Below are 22405 nucleotides of genomic sequence, written 5' to 3'. Positions count from 1 at the left end.
TCCTGCAAGCAGCTAGGCTGCCTACAACTACACCCACATCCTTGTAAGGAACAATTATCTGTGAAATGCAATAAAGTGAGGTATGCCTGTAGGTCATTTTGTTCATGCTTAATACCCTAACCCTATTGAATGGATGGGCTTGCGCCCCTTGGCATAAATTGAAAAGCAAGAACAGTGGGTCCCTTTCTTACCAGCTTGATTGGCTGCGACAGGAAGAGAGAGAGAATAGGTTGGCCATAGCTACTTTTGGCTCTGGCCCAGTCTACTGCTGGCTTAGAATCTGCCCTCAGTCAACATATTGTCCGTCCCTGCTTCAGCAGCAAAGCAATCATCTTTAAAATGACATTTTAAAGATGGGTTCTTCTGATCAAAGTCTGAATGGAACACACCAAGTCCAGTGACTGTAACTGAAAATGAGAGCATTGAGTGATGTAAATCAGTATTCACTAACAGTTTATGAAGAATGTTTGAGACTGAGATTCAGCCTTTAAGCTTGAAGTGGGAGCTTGGATTAGTGGTACAAATTAGAGTGGTTCTATTGTTTTCATTTTTAACAAGTGCTCAGTCATAAATTAATACTTAGTGAGGGCACCATGCAGCTGGGTCTCCAGCTGTATAGTTTTTTTCACTGTTGTGATGTGTTGCATGTTTTAATATTTGACTGTGGAAGAGTGGTTAATTAAAATTTGACTACATAGAAATGGCAAATTGCTTGAAGACTACATGCTCCAAATGAAATGTGGAAACAAGCTCATGGGTGTTTCAGCCCATGGATGAACTGAAGTAATTTTCCACCTGGGATTTTCAAGTAATAGTTGGGAATTTCAGCAATATTTTGACAAGCGAGGCACCAATATTTATTTGATCTTGTATTTAAAATTTCAAAACAGAGTAAACACATTTTTACCACCACATCATACCAGCTAGGCTGTATTTCTCAATTTATTAGAAACAGCGGTCAGTACATCCTTCTAAAACATTACATGTAAATGTGCTTTATTGCAATCTTTTATTGCATTTTTATTCTAAAGCAAAGTAGGCCAGAATGCTTAGTGTCTGGGATTCCAAAGCTCAACCACCTATTTTAAAAAATAGAAACATACAGTAAGATCATAGCACATTTGGTGACAAGTACAATGTTGCATTACTTATCTAGAAACTACAATATGACTAACATACAATTGTTTTCCTCATGAAGCAGTTTCTTTTTAAAAGTTAAACTACATGAATTTGACTACACCATAAAATGACAGAAGAACAGGTTTTACATACCAACAAGACTACTCAAGTTACATGCTGGAATTTATATTTAAAAAATAACAAAACAAAAACAATCCCCTTTGCTCCATGAGAAGCAACCTTTCACAAATAGCATCCCTTAAAAGAAAAACCAAAATGGATTTCAAGAATGTAGTGTTCATGTGCGGGATGTACAGAAGGAGTGCACAGTCCTGGCATACCTCAATACAAAATGAAGCTACCTACTCATTGTTACATGTATTTGTAAAATGAGTCCATACACAGTGATTAATGCTATTATTCTCCTTTGCACATTAGTTCTAGATGGGGTTTTCCCATATTTAAGAAATGTGCAACTGTTACTGTCTCTCAAAAAGAAATGGGGTTTATATAAAATGCAACCACTTTGCTTTGAATAAACTACAATGCTTTATCTTGAAGCAAATAAGGAAAACACTTAAAAAATTGGAAATTTAAAAGCACATCGAGAGTATAAGTGAGGAACCCCACTTTTTTTTTGGGGGGGGAGAACAAAATGATCCAGACTTTCAGATTGTGAGGTGGGTAAAGCAAGTGAAAATTGTGAATTTGGAGTTTCAGAGGGCCAGGGCTAGTTATGGCCAATGCATATTAGATATATGTATGTGAATTTATTTTCCATATATCTATATACATACAGTGCGTGCACGCACACACACATACACACACGTTGCAGACCAGTACAATCCCATGGTGCTGTAAACTAGCAAAAATTAACAGGTTGAGTTAAATTTCTTTGTAGTCAGTCACTGCAAATACTGAATACTCTACACTCCAAGAAAGACAACACACAGTTGGCTGGCATACAAGGGTGCAACACCACTGAACATACTAGCCTATGATGGGGGAGGAGAAAGCATGTTGACCCTTGAAAATGTATTTAAATAGCTTTTCTTTAGAAACTGCAAATGCCTGTCTGAAAATAAAATGTGTCCCGAGGTGTTGATTGGAGAAAAGTGCAAAGCGCCCAATGGTTATAGGTAAGATACTAAGCAGCGTGAAACAGAATAAACTTTAACTATGAGCCATTGCTGTATGCAATACTCAACCTCCATGAGCCTTAAAACAGGAGTAAGGTATGTTGCTGAAGAATGGTGTATAGTATAAAGGTCTGCATTAAAATTATGAAGCAAGCCAAAAATGCTAGTGTTTGAAACCTAGAAAAGTTAGAATGATTAGAACAGCTAAACTTCCACTATTTGTTATTCAGTGTTCAGTCAAAACATACTCCAGCCAAGCAAAGCTCTTAGCTCAGGGCTGAGAGAAAATAGGATGTTGAGAGATCCTGTGTATTATTTACAGCCCAATCATACCAGAATAATAGTGCTTGAGGGACAGTGGGTTTTTAACTCTTCTCCCTGCTGAAAATAAATCATCCCTCATATTTAATATCTGCCCTAAGGGGCTGGGGAGAAAACAGGCAGCACCCCAGTTGTATGTTCGTTTCCCCTAACACACCAAATAGCTTCAGAATGGTGATTTAGCTCATGAAGATGGCACAGGGAAAAAAGCTTCAACCACCACACCCAGAGCTATCTTGGCGTGTAGAAACATTGCAGCTGTTTGTACAATTTGGCTTAAAAACAGCATTAGCTTTTAGGCAACTGACATTTATGTTAAAGTCACCCTATAATCCTTAGAGTCAGAGTGGGTTCCATTTACCCCTTCCATGAAAGAGCTTTGGGTTGATGGCAAGTGGCAGAAAGCAAAATGCAAAATGCTTCTTCCCACATCTCTTTACTGGGGTGTGTGTGTGTGTGAGGTGGGGTGTAAGAGCAGGTTCTGGGCTTCAGGGAAAAGAATGTGGGGTGCAGTGTCTCATGGACAGGGAGGCCAGGGTTGGTCAATACATCTACAGCTAGCAAGGAGAAAGAACTACTAGGGCAGGTTAGGATGGAAAGCACTGCCCTGGTTAGTGCAAGTATGTGGAGTCAATGACAGGTATTGCCTCCAATGCCTGTGTGACTTTCCCTATCAACTTGGATGAAGCAAGGGTGCTGTGGTGACAGGGAATAGCTTTCCTAACTTAAGGGGAGTCATGAGACTATGGTGCAGTGCACATCCTCACATCCCTGAGACTCCTAAGCAGGTTGGGAAGAGTCAAGTGGTGAGGTGTCAATGAGAAAGAGAAGTGCAGCAGTGGGAGACTGGTTATGGGTCCCAAGAAGTGCCTGACCATGTCCACTGCTGATGCCAGCCCTTGGACACATCCTTATTCCGTTTCTTTTAAGATGTGCTTCCTATCACAAAATGCCTTAAAACACCTCAATTCTGGAAAACTATCATTTTCAGGAAACAAAGTAATTCTCATTAAAGAAAAGAAAAACAGAGTTCATGTCTAAAAGTACAATTGCTGCATATCAGAGAATGGAGGTTTCAAGTTAAAACTCCAAGTCTGGCTGCTTTTAAGTGCAAGTATTTTAAAGGGTGAAACAAACTGGATGTAAATCTTTACTTCATGAGCATACTGAAACTTTCCAAGTCATGAAGTATATATTTATGAATTCACATTAAAAAGATAAAAATGGGTAGAAGAAAAACCTTGAGCATACATTATACCCAGATCTGCATTTATACTCTTGTCATCTCACAAAAAATGTCTTACATCTGCATACACACAATACATGTTACCACTTCAGATTTTTATTCCCTGTTAGTGTGAATTAAACCAAAACAAAAAAACTACACATTCAAACAAATATTGTTCAAGTACCAAAGAGGGGGCTTTTGTAGACTTGGAAATATGATAGCCAAACAGGAAAATTGCTATGTGAAGAGAACCCATTAAGTCATTGTACATGTTGTCGTGGCTTTCCAAGTGACAACATAATTACAGAACCAAACCACCTCAAGCTCTTAATATGTGTCCTACATGTGTCCAGGTTGGCTTCTACAGTCTACTGTGTGCCTGATCTTAAGAAAGACTGAATAATTGCTGCTATCCATATTCCTGAGCTTGTGCAGACCGGGAGTTTGGATGAAAAAAAGAATGTATGAGAACTGTGCTTGAGTATGGGAAAACCAAACACCTACAGTTATGGGGCGGGGCGGGCGGGGAGAGTACTGGAATTAAAGGGATTATGCATACTAATTTATATGTGAATTCAGTGGCTGGAGGTAGATTTAAACTTAAATTTGGGTTGTATGATTGTTTTATGTTGCTTGTGTTGGCTGATCCCCTGCTCCTTTTCATTTTAGGCTATGATCATAAGAATTGCATCACCAGCTCTACATTTTAACTACAGGAGCTTTTCAAAGTTTGTATCCAGCTAAACACCACCACATACTGCATCAGGTATAATTTCTGAACTCTCCCAAATTTTAAAAGTGACTTGTTAAGCAAAGAACTGTTGTTTAGTGAAAGGTAATCAAGCAGCTCCAATGTGCACATAAAATCAATTTAGCTCACAGACTAGAAAAGTAACCCAGTGAGGCTGGATTTATTCCTACATTCATAAGTAGGATATTCAATATACTGCTTTGTACAACATAGGTACAGAGGAAAAACTATGTTGTAACCTCTATATGAATTCTTCCCAAAATTTCTCCTTAACAGTGCTGTATTTGTTCTTATGATATGTGACTGGCAAAGAAATTAGCTGCAGAAGTACTAGCAGTTCAATTACTTTTCAATCTTGGCTGATCTATTGTGCATTGCAGCTACTGCAACAGCTACAGAAAAATATGCAGTTTTCAACTTGTGAGAAAGGAAAATATTGAATCCTCTCCACTAAAGTACTTCAGATAAACTGTGTATTAAGAGCCTTTCTCCCCAACCAGTTTAATGCTTAACAAAAAACCTTTACATAGTTGGGTCATTGAAATCAGTATAACATCTAGCAGATTAAAAAAAAATGTTCTACTAAAACAAGCCTAGCTCATTGGCTTAAAAAACAACACATTCATCTTCTCATCTTCCATTTTGCCATTCTCTAATGCATTTGTAGAAAGACAGCAAGTTATGCTAGGAAGCTGATCTTAACAAAGGTGAACTATGAGAATTTGGAATGCTGCCACTTGAGGTCAGCTAACTGGTGTGAAAAATTAGGCATGAGAACATTAAATCAAGAAATGTTGTTGGAAGCTGAATGATGGTAGAAGAACATTTCTTCTACAATCTTTCATTTTCCTGCAAAATGATTTTTCACTTGCAAAGTCCATCCAAAAATGTTCAGGCATTGCAAGCATGTGAACACCAGCTGGCTGTTATTTATAAGCCAAAAGGAAGCCACGTATATATGTTTACTTTCCTCAAAATTCTAATCAAAATGTGTCAGAATGTGCCAATTTAAAGGGAAGTAAATCAAGGCACCTTGTGAGATGAAGTACACATAAAGTTAATTGTAAATGTTTAAAAAATGAACCTAAAGGAAGCATATGAATTTACTGATACTCTGAATACAGTAACAGAAGCCAAAGGAATGTATCCCAGGGCCATGCTACTCCTACTTAGGAGTAGACTCACTGAAGTCAATGGACATGACAAACTTGGGTTCATTTAATTTCAGTGGGTCTTTCTGAGAGGGACTAGCACTGGAACCAGTGACTTCCTAGGGGCAAACCCAAATTAAGTTAATGCAAAACAGTGGGGGTTGTGTGGTATGGCCTAAATTGCCAATTAGCTCATTGTTTGGTTATAACAGGCATCCCCAAACTTCGGTCCTCCAGATGTTTTGGACTACAATTCCCATCATCTCTGACCACTGGTCCTGTTAGCTAGGGATCATGGGAGTTGTAGGCCAAAACATCTGGAGGGCCGCAGTTTGGGGATGCCTGGGTTATAACATTAAAATGTGAAGATTTATAATTGGTAGTTATGGGAAAACATTCCACTGATTCTGAATAAGTCAAAACAAGCCTCTGTGGTCTATGCTAGATTTAATGACAGAGTAATATTAAGCAATGTGCAGATACCAAATTAGAATGTGCAAGCTGGTTAGGCTTCCAGAGGAGGTATAAAGTCTCAACCTGATGACTCTGAAAAGTGGCAGAATCCAGTGTCATGCTTAATAAAAGTAGCATATTGCTGCTGGCTAAAGAGGATGTGGGGGTGGACAGGCCTGGGAACAGAGGGACTGAAAAGATGATGGCACATTAAGTTATTAACTATCATCTCCCAAATTTAAAGACTATAGGATGGGTTGGTGGTTTTTTTTTGACAACCATGGTTCCATTTTTAGAAGATCATGTTCCAGCTGGTTAGCCAGCACTTAGCTTAAGTGGTAGTAGATTAGTGCAAAACAGAAGTGCTTTTGGGACATGTCAAGCAATCTTGTATAGCCCCTCCAGTTGCTGATTAGTGCTCAAATTTTATCATTTTCCTGTTCAGCAATTTCATATTCTGCATAATACTTCTAAGCTCCCTTATAGTGCATTCTGCTTTGTGTAAACATTAGAATCTAACAGTCTGGGGGTTCAAGGTGGCACTGAAGGTAGGTTGGAGCCAGAAAAGATCCAAATGTCCCAACTCCCTGGCATGCACTTCAAATACTAGACAGAAAAAGGAATGACTTCATGCTGAATCTTCCTATTTGTCCTTGTTGTGTAAGCAAGTGTTCTAGCTCAAATATAATCTTTAGAAATCACAATAAATCAACAAGGGCATACATGTAGTGACAAAAAAAATGTAAATACAGCATTGTCGGAGCACAAATTCTCACATTCTAGTGGATCCAGTTCTCACTATTTGCTATAATTTCATTATTTGATGTTACATATAATCCAGATGAATCTGATGATGGCAGATGACCAAGCAAAGCTGTTTACATACTGAGAGATTCTACCACTTTATATCTTTACTAGTCCCATTGAATTGAGCTACCCAAATATTTGTCTTATGGTAAGCCAGCAATGAATTCTAAGGTTACAGAACCTGTACAATGGATTTCGTGATTTAGGGTGCAATCCAAATGCATTATAAACACAGTTTTGTAGCCAGTTTCAACAGTATATAGACTGCACCCATAGGGGTTTTTTGTTTGTTTTTTTGGTTTAGCAAGCCATTGAGAAGCAATCCATTGCACTTCTAAAGTTTTTTTTAAAAAAACAACAATTTTTTTTAAAACAGAAAATTCATTGTTCAGCATCTTATAAACATGCCAGGTGCCAGCTTCATTCTGCTTAACATTCCAAAGCTTAGTATCTTTTAAAAACAAAATCTGACATCCTTGGAAGAAAAGAACCACATTTTAAAAATAATAAAGGGGGAAGTGGTGCAGTTACATCAGGTCAGGTTAGTTTTCAGAACAAAAGACTTTTTTAGCTTTTATATTTCTCTCTTCAAGTTTTGGCAAGTGTGATTGCAAATGCAATCTACCCCTCCCCCCAAAAAAATCCAGCAATGAAAGTAGTTTTGGTGGGTTCAATTTGGTTTCTTTTATTTGAAGACCAGTAAGTACTATTGAAACCAAAATTTTGCTATGTTGGTAGAATATAAAGCAATATTTCCTTGAGGATATTCTTTTAAATAAGAACCTGAAACTCTCCCCATAATTCCTTTGGTCTCCTCTCACCAAATACCATGCTACATCAAGATGAGCCCTCATGTGTAAGTTTGTCTGATTTGCAGCCAAGCTGCTAAAATTAACAGGGAAGTTTATGGAGTAGAGACTTTCCCTACATTTTCCTGGAGCTTAAGACTGAAAGACATTACTAATACCTCAGAAAAACAAAATCCAAGTAGAAGTTCCGCTGATGGTGCCTGGCAAAAGTTTTGCTTTTAGTTCTTTCTGTATGCATCTTTAAAGAGATAACTTGTTCCTTATAGGGAAAATGAGAGAGTCTCCTTATAGAAAAACACAGCTGATCTTCAGGTAGCACCAGGGCACCAACCCCAAAGCTATTATTTTGTTGCTGCTAGGTCTCCAATTCACATTCATCAAATCATTTCTTGTGCAAAACAAGCAGTCTTAAGGAGAAAGAATGCCCTCTGGGTTTTAGTAAAAACTGTAGAAAAGAAATCCGAGAACCAACACTTCACCTATACTCCATCCTCCTAGAATTTATCTACAGAGGGAGGGCATTTGTGCGTTGACAGGATAAGCAAGCCGGACATTGAGGGAGTCATTGTGTTGGACAAGGGAGGTATGCTGGTAATGAAGGACTAATTCTTTTAGGGTAGTATAAAGGTTATATGGCTCTGCAAACCCATAACCTCTTGGAGTGCTGTAGATCACACAGTGTTTAACTTCACCATCAGCTCTGTTAAAAAAAATAGAAAATAGAAAATTAACATGATAGTAATTTAGAAAATAGAAAATTAACATGATAGTAATTTAGAAGGATTCCAACAAGTGAGATACTGAAAAGTCATATAAACATCAGGAACCTTGTATACAACAGTATTCCTGTAATGTTTTTCATGTTTAGAATGGCTTGCTGTCTCATGAATGCTTGTCACGGTGCAGTGAATGCTTTTTTAAAAAGCCTTTCAGGTTGTGACAGAGGTTCCTATTCTACCTGAGTATCATCTTCCAAACCCTCTAGAGCTTAGCTTTATAAAATATATAACATATTTACAGTAAAGAGTATTTTTGCCAGAGAACCTGCTTTTGGACTTAACTTTTAGTAAATCCATTTAAAAAAACCATAAAGCAGTTTAGGTAAGTGGCATTTAAGGTTCCAGTACTGTTCCTGGGCAGATCCTTATAAATACTACGGGGCTCATTTGACCAGAATACACAGGGCAAACATTCACTCAGTACTAAAGCACACATAATTCTATCACACATGAAAGCAGAATAAATGCCCAACCTGCAAAGCATTTCAAGAACTACATATTACCCATAATCTAGGGAAATGTACATCCTCTAGCTCTTGTAGAAACTTGTTTTGCTTATGTCACAAGAGCTGTAAGATACTAAACAATTTAACTTAGTGACTGCACTAACAATTATTGACAAAAGATATGATTGTGGACAATTCCCAACACATGTTATTTCCACAACATGGTGCCCTCTAGATGTAACTCCCATCATCCCTGACCATTGGCCATGTTGGTTGGAGTTGATTGGAGGTGGGGAAAGGCAATTAGCTCAGTGGTAGAGCATCTGTTGGAAGATTTAGAACAGTCAAAAGAAAGTTGTTCACACAGTGCATAGTTAAACTATGGAATTTGCTCCACAAGTAGTAGTGATAGCCAGTAGTGATAACCACCAACCTGGAGGGCTTTAAATGAGAATTAGACACTAACCACAATGGCTATGTTCTACCACCAAGGTTGGAGACACAGTATCCCCATGAATGCCAGAGAGAGTTCTGTTGCGATCAGGTCCTGCTTTGGGGTTTTGCATTGGCATCTGTAAGAATAGGGTGATGAACTAGATGGGCCATTGGCCAATCCAGCAGGCTGCTCTTGTGTTTGTATGCTTTGTACGTAGAAGGTCCCAGGTTTGATCCCTGGCACTTTCAGGTAGGGCTGGGAGAGAACCTTGTCTGAAATCTTGGAAAGCTACTGCCAGCAGACAATATACTGAGGTAGACAGCTTCCTAAATTCATATACTAATCCAAACAACCAGAGGGCACCAGGTTGGGGAGGGCTGGTTAAGTTAATATGCCATGTTATAATCTAAATGCTAAGAAATTTACTAATGAACAGAGACTGAATTAAATCTCTCTCACTCCTGCTACCAAAGCTATTTTAATTGGAGATGTTGAGACACCAGTCCTTTGCACTATTGTATCCATGACGAGATCCCAATTTCCCCCCACTAAAATAGTGCATTTCTGAGCAAGATCTGGCTGCATGATTTTGAAGCAATAGCAAACTAGAAGAGTAGGCTCTAAGTAGCTGCTCACATGGGCAAATCAAGGCACTTCGTATTTTTCTTGAGTGTATATAATGATGACACAGAAAGCTTAGAAACACTTTAGAATACTTTTGTCAAGAGGACTAGGCAAAGAATGCAAATACAAAAGAGTCACAAACATAATATAGATTATGGGACTGAGGCTTAGTATTGGTTGTGCTGTGCCATGTAAATTACCGTATTTACTCGAATCTAATGCTCAACTTTTTGGGGCAAATTACACTGCAAAAATTGAGGTATGCATTAGATTCAATGGCGCGTTATACTCAAGTAAACACGGTAGAAAGCTAACTGTCCAAGTAAGTGTTCAGTTATCTTTATGTTGCATTCTCCACAGTTCACGTTAAACCTATTTTTAATTAAGAAAATGTAAGGCAAAAAGCTATCCAAGTTATGCAGCCAAATTCTATACATGGTTGTTTTGATGCAAGTCCCACCAAATTTATTAATTTAATTTAATGTTGCTGACTCCCTTGTAAGTGCACATAGAGGACTTGGCCTAAAGGAAATCCAGGGAATCACTACTTACACCACAGAACAAGCATAACAGCCTTTCTTGCTACTTTCTCGAATTAAAAATGCTCCATCAGGTTTCCCACAAAGCAAATCTTCTGCTTGGATGCGATTGATATCTCCCACAAACCAAGATGTTTCATCATAATGTGGCAGATTTTCATCCTCCTCATTTGTAAAGTATGTACTAGGAAGAGACAACAAATCTTATTTCCTTAATACAGGAATATTTCTGTATGAGGATTACTTGTTCTTGCATGAAGCAATTCATGCAAACAACAACAGAGGCCTAACTCACATGATTATTTTTATACCACTGTTAATTCCTGTGTATATGGGACCAAGCCCTGGATAAATCAGCAGTAGTTTTATGGTGCACAAGAAAGCACTTCCATTGTCTCAGATGCTTACATTTCACCCATGCAAGATAACAGATACTAAGATTTTAAAAAATTAATTTGTACTAGTTATATATCACTAGTAATAAATATGTTAGAGGGATGGATAGAGTAATTTTTTTCTGAATGATTCTTCTGGAACTGTACACCACTAAGAAAAATCCATTGGTGTTATCTGAAAATCTATATGCATGACAAGATATTGTCACATGATTAAGAAAAAGTGTACATGGTCGTATGGCAGCCACATGCATGTACACCAACACAGAGCTACACACTCCTGTCATGCACTATTTCTATGCACTTTAATCATCCATATTGCAAAATTCAGAGTAGTTGTACAAAAACACTTACTCAATGTTTTCATTTTTTATTCCAAGCCAGTCGTTTATTCGTTTCTGCCTCACTCCTTTATGATTAAGCCAGCTGCCAATGAGAGATAATATACTGTAATACGGTCTAATAGTTAATATCATTTACAAAAAAGACACTTAACAATTCATAACATTCTGAGACCATAATTGGTCTTCCTATAGCAGTGTCCTTACTGAAGGAATATACCAAAACCTGAATTAGAAAAAGCATATACAGTTAGTTGTACTTACTGCATATGGCTGCACATTGTACAACATTTTGAGCCTTTGGGAAAATTGACCTCTATGTAAGATTTTCTTCCTTCCCGCTCCTAGCAAGATATGGGATTTGCTCACTGGATATCCCAATTCCATTTAGTGGGTAAGCAGTTAATGCTCAGAAAAGCAGCTTATCTACGAGGGCATTGGTTAGTTATCTGCTGACTTGGTACACCCAGTTCAGTATAGGCTCTATATCACTTCAAAGCTAACAAGAAAATTTAGCTGGAACTAGAAATGTTCCATACAAGACATGCTATGGATTAGTTATTATTAAGCCAAGCACTTATTACATGAGTGCTGAAAAGGCTAACCAACTGTTAACATCCTATCATGTTAAGTGCTCAGCTTCCTTTCCAGTAATATATTTGGAAATTAGATGAGAATTAATAGGAATTGTGTGAATGTTTTTTGCAAATAATTTGAAAGAACACCTCCCCCACTACCCGCCCATCTGTGCTTTAAGGCCAGCTTGTAGCTCCAACAGTAGCTGAAGTCAGTTTTAAGAAGTACAGTGGACGCTCGGGTTGCGAACGTGATCTGTGCAGGAGGCATGTTCGCAACCCACAGCGTTTGCAATCTGCAGCGCCGCTTCTGTGCATAGCGCGATTTAGTGCTTCTGCGCATGCGCCAAAACCCAAAAGTAACTTCCGGGTTCATGTGGTGCGCAATCCAAAAAGATGCAACCTGAAGCATCTGTAACCCGAGGTATGACTGTAGGACCTTCTCTGTTTGGGCACCCTGAATATGGAACTCACTCCCGTTGGAGATGCTGTTGTCCCCCATGTTATCTATTCTCAAATGACAAGTTAAGACATACCTGCCATTTGAAACATGAAGGATTTTTATTTTTAGCCATTGACTGTTTTATGATGCTTATGCATTTTAATGATTTTATGGTTGTTGAGTATATTTATTGACTAATTTTTGTAGTGTCCTAGAAAACCTTTGGGATGAAAGGCAGTTTATAAATAAAACAAATAAGTGAATAGTTACAGTAGACCAGATCTGCATCTGTACCAGAGTAGGGGTCTTTATCATTAGGTGATATGAAGAGCCCAATCTGGATTGGGACACAAGTGGAGGGTTAAAGCTCCCACCCCCTCCAGGGTCTTAATCTAGCCCAGGCCCACTCTAATTACTTCTAAAATGACACCAACACAATTGCTAATTCTGTTAATGACCTTAACCAGAATACTGGAGACTCACAGACTGGCTATTACTTACACAAGGTACTGATCTCTGATTTTGCGCAGCTGCATAAGATCAGGTTTGATACTGTTCATTTTCTTGTCAGTTTCCCGGTTGTCTAGAGCTTGCTTCTTCAAATCCTGTTCCAGTTGCAGCTTACTATCATGGATTTCACCCAGACGCGATTTTAATTTTTCATAATTCATCGCAATGCTGTAAAGAAGTGACTAGTTTTTAAAGGGTAAAAGTTACACACAAAAATAATCACTCTCACCTACAACTAAATAGTACATAGTGACTGTATTAGGCACTGTGGAAGACACTGGCTTCATTCATCACACCTTCAGACTAAAAGTGTCTCCACACAAGAGCTTCCTGATCCTGTTCTACAACTTAAGCACTAAACCACAGGTGCAGAAAGTCTACCTTGGAATAGCAGTTGTAAGATGTAGAACAGAACATTCTAGCAAAAGCACTTCTTCCTCGCTATTATCTAAATATTATTTGGACGAAGATTTTCATGACTAAAATTATGCTAACAGAACATGATTCTTGACTTGAGCTTAACTGAAGAAAAAATGGAAAAGTTTGAGCACTGCCCTACTACCTCTTTCTTATAAGGTCTTATACCTTTTCAGTCTCAAGTTAAGAGACCACATGTATCAGATATGATCCTAGCTGCATCTTATGATCTTCCACTGATAGTCTGCTGCATCTGTCTCATCCTTCAGAGATAAAGTAGGTGGCCACGGCAGACAGGACCTTTTACATATTGGCATAAAGATTACTGAACAAAACAGGGAGGGTGTGCTGCAGAGTCTGCTTTATTAACATTTGGGCAGGAGGGTTTTTAATTTGCCTTTCCTGTGTAGATTCTGCTGGTTTAATATAATGCTAGATTTTTTAATTCCATTTGTTGTTTTTATTATGAAAACACTTCTGAAAATTGCACTGTAAGCTGTATTGGATGCTTTGTTAAGGAGAATAAAGATTTAAATTAATTTTAAAAATAGAGACAAGTTACCCTATTGTTTATTACAAGCTGCCCAACTACTACCATTTGAACCTCAGAAGTCATTTTTCCTGAATAAGATACCTCACACTAATACTTTTCACAGTTATTAGAAAAAGCATCCACACTATTATGTTGTTTCATATCTAACAAATTATTTAATTGAGAATCTATGCTATTAAGAACACTCTTAAGAATAGCCACCTAAGTCTAGCAAACTGTCTCCAACAGTGATCAACCAGATTTCCATTTAGGTAGCTGCCCTTTCCTAAACCTTTTCCAGCTCTATTAAAATTCTGTCATTCCTTTTTCAGAAGAAGTTGATCTGGAGCTCTTCAGCCTGCTTGGGATTGTGCTTCTTGAGTAATTTCAACTCAGCCCATGATTTACTAAATTTTAAACATGAAAAAAGTTGCTATCTAAATTCAACAGAACACCAGGTAACATGCAGTCAGTTTCCTTGTAAAGTTCATACAGTGTGGAAATTGCTTACAACATAGGTGTTTGATCTATATATAGCACAGTAGTTATGTAACTGAATATGATACTATAGTGTACAGTGGGAATTAATGGGAGAAATTATAATTATGGAGAACACAAATGCAGTTACTACCTGAGGCCAGGGCTGGCAATAGAAGTGGCATTTGGGCAGACCTACCGTTCAATTTCCTTCTCATTTCCTTCTCTTCTGAATCGTTCAATGTATTCTTTGCTATATCGCTCTTGGGTGTGACATTGCTCTTCAAATATTTTAATTGTTTCATTAAAAGCTTCTATTGCTGTTCTCTTCATTTGAATTTCCTGCACAGAGAAACCAATTTCAAAAATCATCATTACTCACCAGAAGCACAAAGCTGTAGAACTATTTGATTATTATTTTTACATAAATCAAAGCAGATAATTTATAGGTCTGAGTCTATCTGATCTGATTCAGTATTGAAAAGTTTATAATCCAAACACTGAATGAATCACCAATTTAAAGTATCTAATCTACAAGACCCTCTGGTTAGTCAGATACGCGCCTGCTTTGCCTTCTTTCACCTTGAGAAAAAAGTAATGATGTTGTTGTTGTACAACTTTATTGAGCATTTCACAAAATAAAGCCTTTAAAGCAGTTTACAAAACAACTCAAGTTCTAAGAACAATATCATTTCAACAAACTCTAAAAACAATAAAACAGTTTCTAAAGATATGCAATTGTTTCATAAATGACTGGTTACACACCTCAGGGAACGCCTTAAACAAAAATGTCTTCAATACATGCCTACACGGTATGACACAAGGCACCTGTCTAATTTTGGCAGGTTACTTGAGAGACTGATTTATGCCAAACACACCCAGCAGATTGCTGTTGTCTGTGGGAGAGTCCTGCAAGTTTCAGCATCTCAGAAACGCAGTAACTCAGAGCAGAGCTTTTAGTGTGGCTGCCCCTGGTCTGTGGAATAGCATTTCTACTGAGATATGACAGGTGCCCACAATCTGCAAACAGTTGAAGACATTTTTGTTCTAACAAGCTTTCCCAGCTGTATACAAAAGTCTTTATCATAAGTCTCTACATGTTAGCGTTTTAATCTTGTTTTAAATGTATTTTTTGACTTTGTGTTTTTACCTGTTTTTAACTGTGTTACGTGTAAATCTCCTGGTATGCCCCGCGGAGGACCTTAAGGTCCACAAACAAAAATATTCTGGAGATCCTGAGCCATAAGGTGGCTAGATTGGTCCCAACTTGGTGGAACGCTCTTTCACAGGAGACCAGGGCCCTGCGGGGTTTGTCATCTTTCCACAGGGCCTGCAAGACAGAGCTGTTCCGCCTGGCTTTTGGGTTGGATTCAGTCTGACCCCTGTGTTTTCCTCCCTCATGGTTTGGATTTATGGACTAAAAATGAGGCTGCATTTTAAATTTTAATATTGTATTTTAATCTGTATTTTAATTAATTGTTTTCTTTTCTTTTATGTCTTATTGTAATGTTATTGGTGTTAGCCGCCCTGAGCCTGGTTTTGACTGGGGAGGGCGGGGTATAAATAAAATTGTATTATTATTATTATTATTATTATTATTATTATTAAATTGCCCTGAGATGGTGGTTTAAAAAGCTATTAATAAATAAAGTGCAATATTAATAACAGATTCTAAAGAGCTAGAGCTGCAACACTAAAAGTGCCGTTTCTAGTACAAGCTAAGTGCACCTCTAGGGCATATACACACATCATTTTTTTCTTATGCCACCTTTCCATAGATAAAACCATGCTTAAGGTAGCTTACAACTTGAATTTTTTTTGGCGTAATTACAAATATAACAAAAATAGCCATAAACAATATATAAAACTCATCAAAAAGTATACAACCTAATTAACAATTTCCACATTAAATCATAGTAAGATCCACAGTAAGCCCAAGGGAAGCCCCATAGTGTGTGTGTTGCAGGAATGCAGTCTTGAGGTTAGTAGAGTGGCCAAGCTAACTTGGTCCAGGAAAAGTCATAGGTGTCTTACTAACGGAAGCTGGTAGAAGACACTTCTAGCCTCCAAGGCCACCTGTACCTCAAGTGACAAAGATGGATTCAGGAGCGCTTCCAGATAATATACCTGCTCTTTCAGAGGGTGTGCAACCCCAATCAGAACATGTAACTGACCTATCTCCGAGACATGGGGACCACTCACCCACAAGACCTATGTCTTGTCAGAGTTTAAACTCAGTATATCTGCTGCTATCCAACCCACCACTGCAGACAGATACTGGTCCAGCCTGCACAGCCACTCCCACGTCAGATGTTACATAAAAACAGTGGAGGGTGTTATCAGCATACTAATAGCACTTTGCTCCGAATTCCTTAATGCCCACTCCGAAAGGCTCCATACAGATGTTAAAAAGAATTGGGGGCATAGATAGGGACCCTGTGGATTGGCTATGATGGCTAGGGGCTGATGGGAACTGGGAGTGTTGTGGTGATTTTGCTAGTGACCTCTATTCACATGTAATTTTTTGTTGCTCTGAATCTGCATAACCATGGCTTCAGACATAATAGCAAACTATATTGAGGAATGACTATATAGCAGGCATGTCCAACGGGTAGATCGTGATCTACTGGTGGATCACTGGACGTTCACTGGTAGATCATTGGCTCCCCCCAAAGAAACTGAACAACTGTGGCTCCCCTAAAAAAAAGCTCAACATTTAAGGGCCTTCATCCTTCCTAAAAAAAGCTCAGCAACTTTGACCTGAACCCCAAAAAGGGGGGTAGATCACTGCCATTTTTTGACTCTGTGAGCAGTCTCTTAGGAGTTGGCCACCCCTGCTATATAGCCTGCTAGCTAGCCAAAGCAGTTTGTGCAAGTCACAGACTTGGATCCTGAGACCCATTAAATGCAGCAAAATCTTGAGGTTACAGTGTTTCAGTACAGTGGAACCTCAAATTTATGAACACCTCAGTTTACGAATTTTCGGTTTATGAACGCTGCAGACCCATCTGGAACAGATTAATTCACTTTCCATTACTTTCAATGGGAAAGTTCGCTTCAGTTTATGAACGCTTCAGTTTATGAGACTTCCGGAACCAATTGTGTTAATAAACCAAGGTACCACTGTAATGACTGCAAAAGCAGAGACACGGGAAGAAATATTCTGTGGTAGCATAAGCCTTACACAGTATATTTACATCATCTTAGAATATTTTCATACAAACACCAAGGTCCATACTTTATATAACTCTTTGTGCTGACATTAGAAAAAACCAAGAGAGACCCAGTACATTCAAAATATATTCCAAATAGATGAATCAAATATTCGTAAACAACACACCATGCCAACTCTTGTCAATGGTGATGGGATATATGCCTCAAAGACTTTCTAGGGTGCATTTCAGTTTTTTCCTGTTTGTTTCCAATACTATTTGATTTAATATTTTAGCCAATGCACAGTGTGCAGTTCATTTGATGAAATAATCATTTGTGAGTACAGCTTTAGCAGCAGTAACTATGAGACAGACTGGTTCCTCAAAGTGTCAGCGTAAAGAATCAAGCCAGTCTTGCACAAATTATTGTGCAATGCACACCTGTATAATGGCTTACACAAACAGTTCTTTACTCAGAATATTACCCAGTTTCTCAGTGCAAACACTTTCCATCAAGTTTTAACTCTGTTTCTGTTAGCGCAAGATGCTTTGCTTTCATGGAAAATTTTGTTAGGAGGTAAGCTGTACTGTTTAAAGACTGAAGGATTTTTTTATTATTATTTTCCTGCCATTCCTCTGGGAGACTACCACTTAGCAGATTCATGATGCTGTGCTGAAATGTTCCACAACAGAGCATGATCTTCCTGATAGCTTGACATCCAAGACTATACACTCAAGAATGCTATTCATTCAAAATCTGTAACAGTTCCCTTCTGCTGGACATTGCCCTAGCTATATGTAAGGTGGGAGCAGATTCATTTTCCTATGCTGGCCTCTAACATACAATCAGGGGATAAAAAGTAGGTGGGAAGTGTGTATGTGTCTTTAGCTTTCCTCCCAACTACTTTATCTGTGCAACCTCTCTTAGCTGCTTTTGCTCCAGGCTGGCTCCAACACCAGGTTTCTCAGTACTGTGAGCAAAAGAGCACAGATCAAACACCGTTCCCCCCAATTTGGATTTGAGATTGTGTATTTGCTGTTAAACTCTAGTTCAGGCCGAAGTTACCATGAGAACACAATGCAACAACACACCTGTGATGTTCTGGTGTATTCTTCATATAGTCTGTCATATTCCTTACTTTTCTCTTGATACTGGGTGTGGTACTCCTGAAGCTTTTTGCCCACGGCATCAATATTATCTTCTTTTACCAACTGATCCTGCATACATAAAAAAAGAAAATAAGTATACGTTTCTATGAAAGATATTCAAGTGCTGCAGAACTACCCTTATAGAAACACAAGTCAGCCTTAGCCTGAACAACAAAGCCTCCCTATACATCTACCAAGCCATTATCCCTAACTTCTGAACACTGACTATTCCTATTACTCAGGAAATACATATAAATATTTGAGATTGTAGAATTAACAAATTAGATTTGGGACCTTTTATTTGAGCAAGCACTTGCTTAATCAGCAATATTTCTTTTAGAGAGCCTGGTAGGTTTTCAATACTCTAATGTTTCTTCTACAAAACATATTTATACTATTTTGTCTTTGTAAACTTTATAGTTTGGAAGAGATACCAATAATGACAGAAAAAATAGGCAAAGTTCCAGATTTACTAAAAAGCAGAGAATCGGTTCATCTTCATTTCTCTTGCAAGATCAAAAGTTTTATGCACATACAGCCAATGAGAGACTATGACAAGCATGAATTTAAAGGAGTGTAAGCCAAATTAGGGACCAGCTACTTCCTAATATAGTGATGAATATTTGTTCTCATACAAAACCTTGTCTTTACAAAAAAAATGTTATTAAAACTCAATAAAAACACACATTTAATGGTAATACAGGGTTCTTTGAAAATCTCACCTGCTGGTACCTAGATACAGGATACATAAGCTTCACATCTAGTTTAGGGTTATACTGGGCAAGAGACTCATGGTGATAGTGGTTAATCAGTTCCACAACAGAATTGAATGTCAGTGGATCAGAAAAACCGTATTTCCCATCCCGGTGATAAATTTTTATCAATTTATTGTTGCCACCCTTCCTGCAAGAGAGAGAATTAAAAAAAACAAGCATATCATTATGTGCATTCATGTTGCATACAGTAAGTATGCTAAACCGAAAAGTCAAACAAACTCCTGCATAGTTACTTTGCACTACATGTTGTTGACTTTATATGTAGCATCCCATGCAATGCTGTAATCTGAAAGTAATATTCAGTCAAAAAACATCTTAACTGTAGTTGTCACAGGCTTCACTAATTTGTAAAAGGATTAACTAGAATTTTTCCAAAAGAAGTTCAAGAATTACCCTTTTTCAGTATTAAGGAATTGTATAAAGGAATATTTGACTTTTTAGCACATCATATCGTCCAGTTACTTTGATAGTACTTGTTTCCTACAAAACTTCATGCCTAACAAGCTAGGTGGCCACTAAAATACCTCATCAGTTTGTTTGCCATAGCTATTCTTCTGGATTCAGTATTGCATACATGAGTCTTGCCTACATGTACAAAGGGGCTACTCAGGGTTAGCAAATGTGGTGGCCTCTAGATGTTGCTGAACTACAACCCCCATCCAACCCTCAGCATTGACCATGATGTTTGCACTGATGGGAGTCCAACAACATCTGGAAGGCACCTTGTTGACTATCTGTGGGTTACTCAGGTAACAACAATGTTGGCACTTAACACTAAATCATGGTTAATGCCAAGCATCCCCAAACTGGGCCCTCCAGATGTTTTGGCCTACAATTCCCATGATCCCTAGCTAACAGGACCAGTGGTCAGGGAAGATGGGAATTGTAGTCCAAAACATCTGGAGGGCCAAAGTTTGGGGATGCCTGGTTAATGCTATGTGAATGAGCTGGAGTGAAATGCTGGGCCTCACATCTTCCCTATGAAGTTGAGGGAAGACTTCAGAAGTGTTTACATTCACTTTCAGGGAGTCCTGGCTTGTTATGTTTAAACCCAGAATCCTGGTATAACACAAACTCTGGTAAATTCCATAATCAGCCACCTTTAAGTAAAAACATGTGTTACAAAGCTAACTTGTAAAACCAAGCAGAATTTCTTTTAAGCCAGATTACCCAATTCAAATGTATAACCAGTGAAGTTTCCCTGTAAGTGAAATGAAACTCGTAGTCTCCAGACTATGCAGAAGTATGTGAGCCGAATGCATTACTTGGGCTCATTCACACACCACTAAACCAAAGTTTTGCATTTATGCAATGTGGTCACCATTTACCCTAAGATTCTATGCAGAATGAGTCCAGGAACATTCACAGCAGAAATATGTATTAATAAAAAGAGACGGCCTACATTTACTTGATGTAAAATGCCATTAATTTCTGCTGAGAAAAATACAGCACTATATTTGGGGACAACATTGTAGGGAAGCTAAAACCTACCTATCATTCTCAATACCAAACGTACACAGCCATTAAGAACTCCATCAGAAAGCGAGTCTAGGCTTGTTGGGGAGAGGAAAAGTTTATGATATCCCATCTCCCATCTGATTAGGAGGCAGGTACAAGCAGGACAATATTTTTACTTCTTCCAGTTTGGGATAAATGGAAAGTGTTGTGTTAACTTTGGGAGGAGGATTAAGATTTGACATGGCAGAAGCAACAGTCTTAAGTGATGGGTAGCTTTGTGAGAGAAGTAAAGGGAGAAGAACTGGGGAAAGGGTTGAAATTCTTCATCCCTCACTTTCCCATCTTTTAGCCGTTGGTGAAATTACAGCATTTGGGGAAGGCTATATACACTTTGTAATCAGACAATCCAAATGTCCTGCAAAGGAAAGACAAATTCCTCAAAAAGAGGGGTCCTGAGTTTGCTTATTTTATGCTGCCTTCAGAATTGAAATACAGTACTCAAGTTTTTTTTTAAAGCAAGAACTGAGGACAGGAGAGGAGAGAACAAGAAAAGAATGCGAAGAGCTACAGAGAAGTTGTAGGGTTCAACAAGGAGCTGTGCAAGGTCCTGAAGCCACATTACCCTTGCCCACTCTATTCTACCTTCACAGAGGGAAGCCTCTCTATTGTCAAAAAAGCTAGAACAAGAGTACACCATAATTCCCAGCAGCCCCAACCAGCATAGCCAATGAATTGGGGAGATGGGAGTTGTAGTCCCAAATATATGGAGAGCTACCACTAAACACAAAATTGGTTTTAAACAGAAAAAGCTAATAATTCTCATGGTGCCAAAGTCCACTACAGATTGCAAATTCTTTGATGCAACATAAAGCTGTTCACTCTGCACTCTCTTTGTATAGCTTAGCAGAAAATGTAAACAAAGTTCCAAGATAATGAAAACATGGTGCTTGTATTTACACTAGCTACAAACACATGGACAAATTTATCACCAGGTACTACCCACAATTTGTGCAGGACAATAGAGAGGGCAAAATTATTTACCGCAATGTCAGGGTATAGTCTCCTTGTTTCTTTGTTGATGCATCCCGCACCAGGAATGTTCCATCCGGCATGTCTCGTAATTTGTCATTTACCTCTTCCCTGGAATAACAAAATGTAGATCAAAGTATTACTCATTCATAACAGCACCACTCATTGTTACAAGTGTGTGTGGGGTGCCTTTACTTTGGTTCTGAAATATTTTTTCTTTAAAACTGTCTCATTCCAGTTTTATGTTGACCAATACATAGTATTTGAAATCTGTTTTAAGAATTTTCAAAGTTAAATTTGAACTTTTAGATTCTGGAAGGAGCTGCACCTGAAGCCTCATTTCTAAATGGAGGCCAATAGTTGAGCACCAACACTTAACTGTACCTGCTTAAATAAAAGGCTGCTTCATACTGCCCTAATGTCCTATAGAGAAGTTGTATTTTATTTATTTTATAACAAGATAGTAATTGTTTATTACTATTACAATTAAAATTTATTGGTTTACAAGTAAATAGAGACTTTATACTGCCTAGGATGATATTCAAAATAA

At 38.2% G+C, this 22405-nt stretch overlaps 1 protein-coding gene across 6 annotated transcripts in view; it reads right to left on the bottom strand.

Moving 5' to 3' along the window:
- Positions 1-924: 924 nt before the first annotated feature.
- The window catches only part of PIK3R3 (phosphoinositide-3-kinase regulatory subunit 3), a 253064-nt gene continuing 231583 nt past the window's right edge, over positions 925-22405 (bottom strand). For 4 of the 6 annotated variants that reach the window (XM_035123276.2, XM_035123281.2, XM_060276934.1 and 1 more), the window contains 8 exons: positions 21868-21966; positions 19315-19495; positions 18536-18661; positions 14491-14633; positions 12857-13033; positions 11352-11423; positions 10616-10786; positions 925-8478 (listed from right to left, as the gene is read on the bottom strand). In XM_035123276.2, coding sequence (XP_034979167.2) covers positions 8280-8478; positions 10616-10786; positions 11352-11423; positions 12857-13033; positions 14491-14633; positions 18536-18661; positions 19315-19495; positions 21868-21966 — 1168 coding nt within the window. In that variant the 3' untranslated portion in view covers positions 925-8279. The remainder of the gene's footprint in view (positions 8479-10615; positions 10787-11351; positions 11424-12856; positions 13034-14490; positions 14634-18535; positions 18662-19314; positions 19496-21867; positions 21967-22405) is intronic. The other 2 variants (XM_060276935.1, XM_060276936.1) reach the window with 1 other exon arrangement.

Source organism: Zootoca vivipara, chromosome 7 (genome assembly GCF_963506605.1).
Source record: "Zootoca vivipara chromosome 7, rZooViv1.1, whole genome shotgun sequence".
Classification (NCBI taxonomy): domain Eukaryota; kingdom Metazoa; phylum Chordata; class Lepidosauria; order Squamata; family Lacertidae; genus Zootoca; species Zootoca vivipara.
The sequence above is the reverse complement of the archived record's forward strand: the minus strand, read 5'-3'. Positions and strand labels throughout refer to the sequence as shown.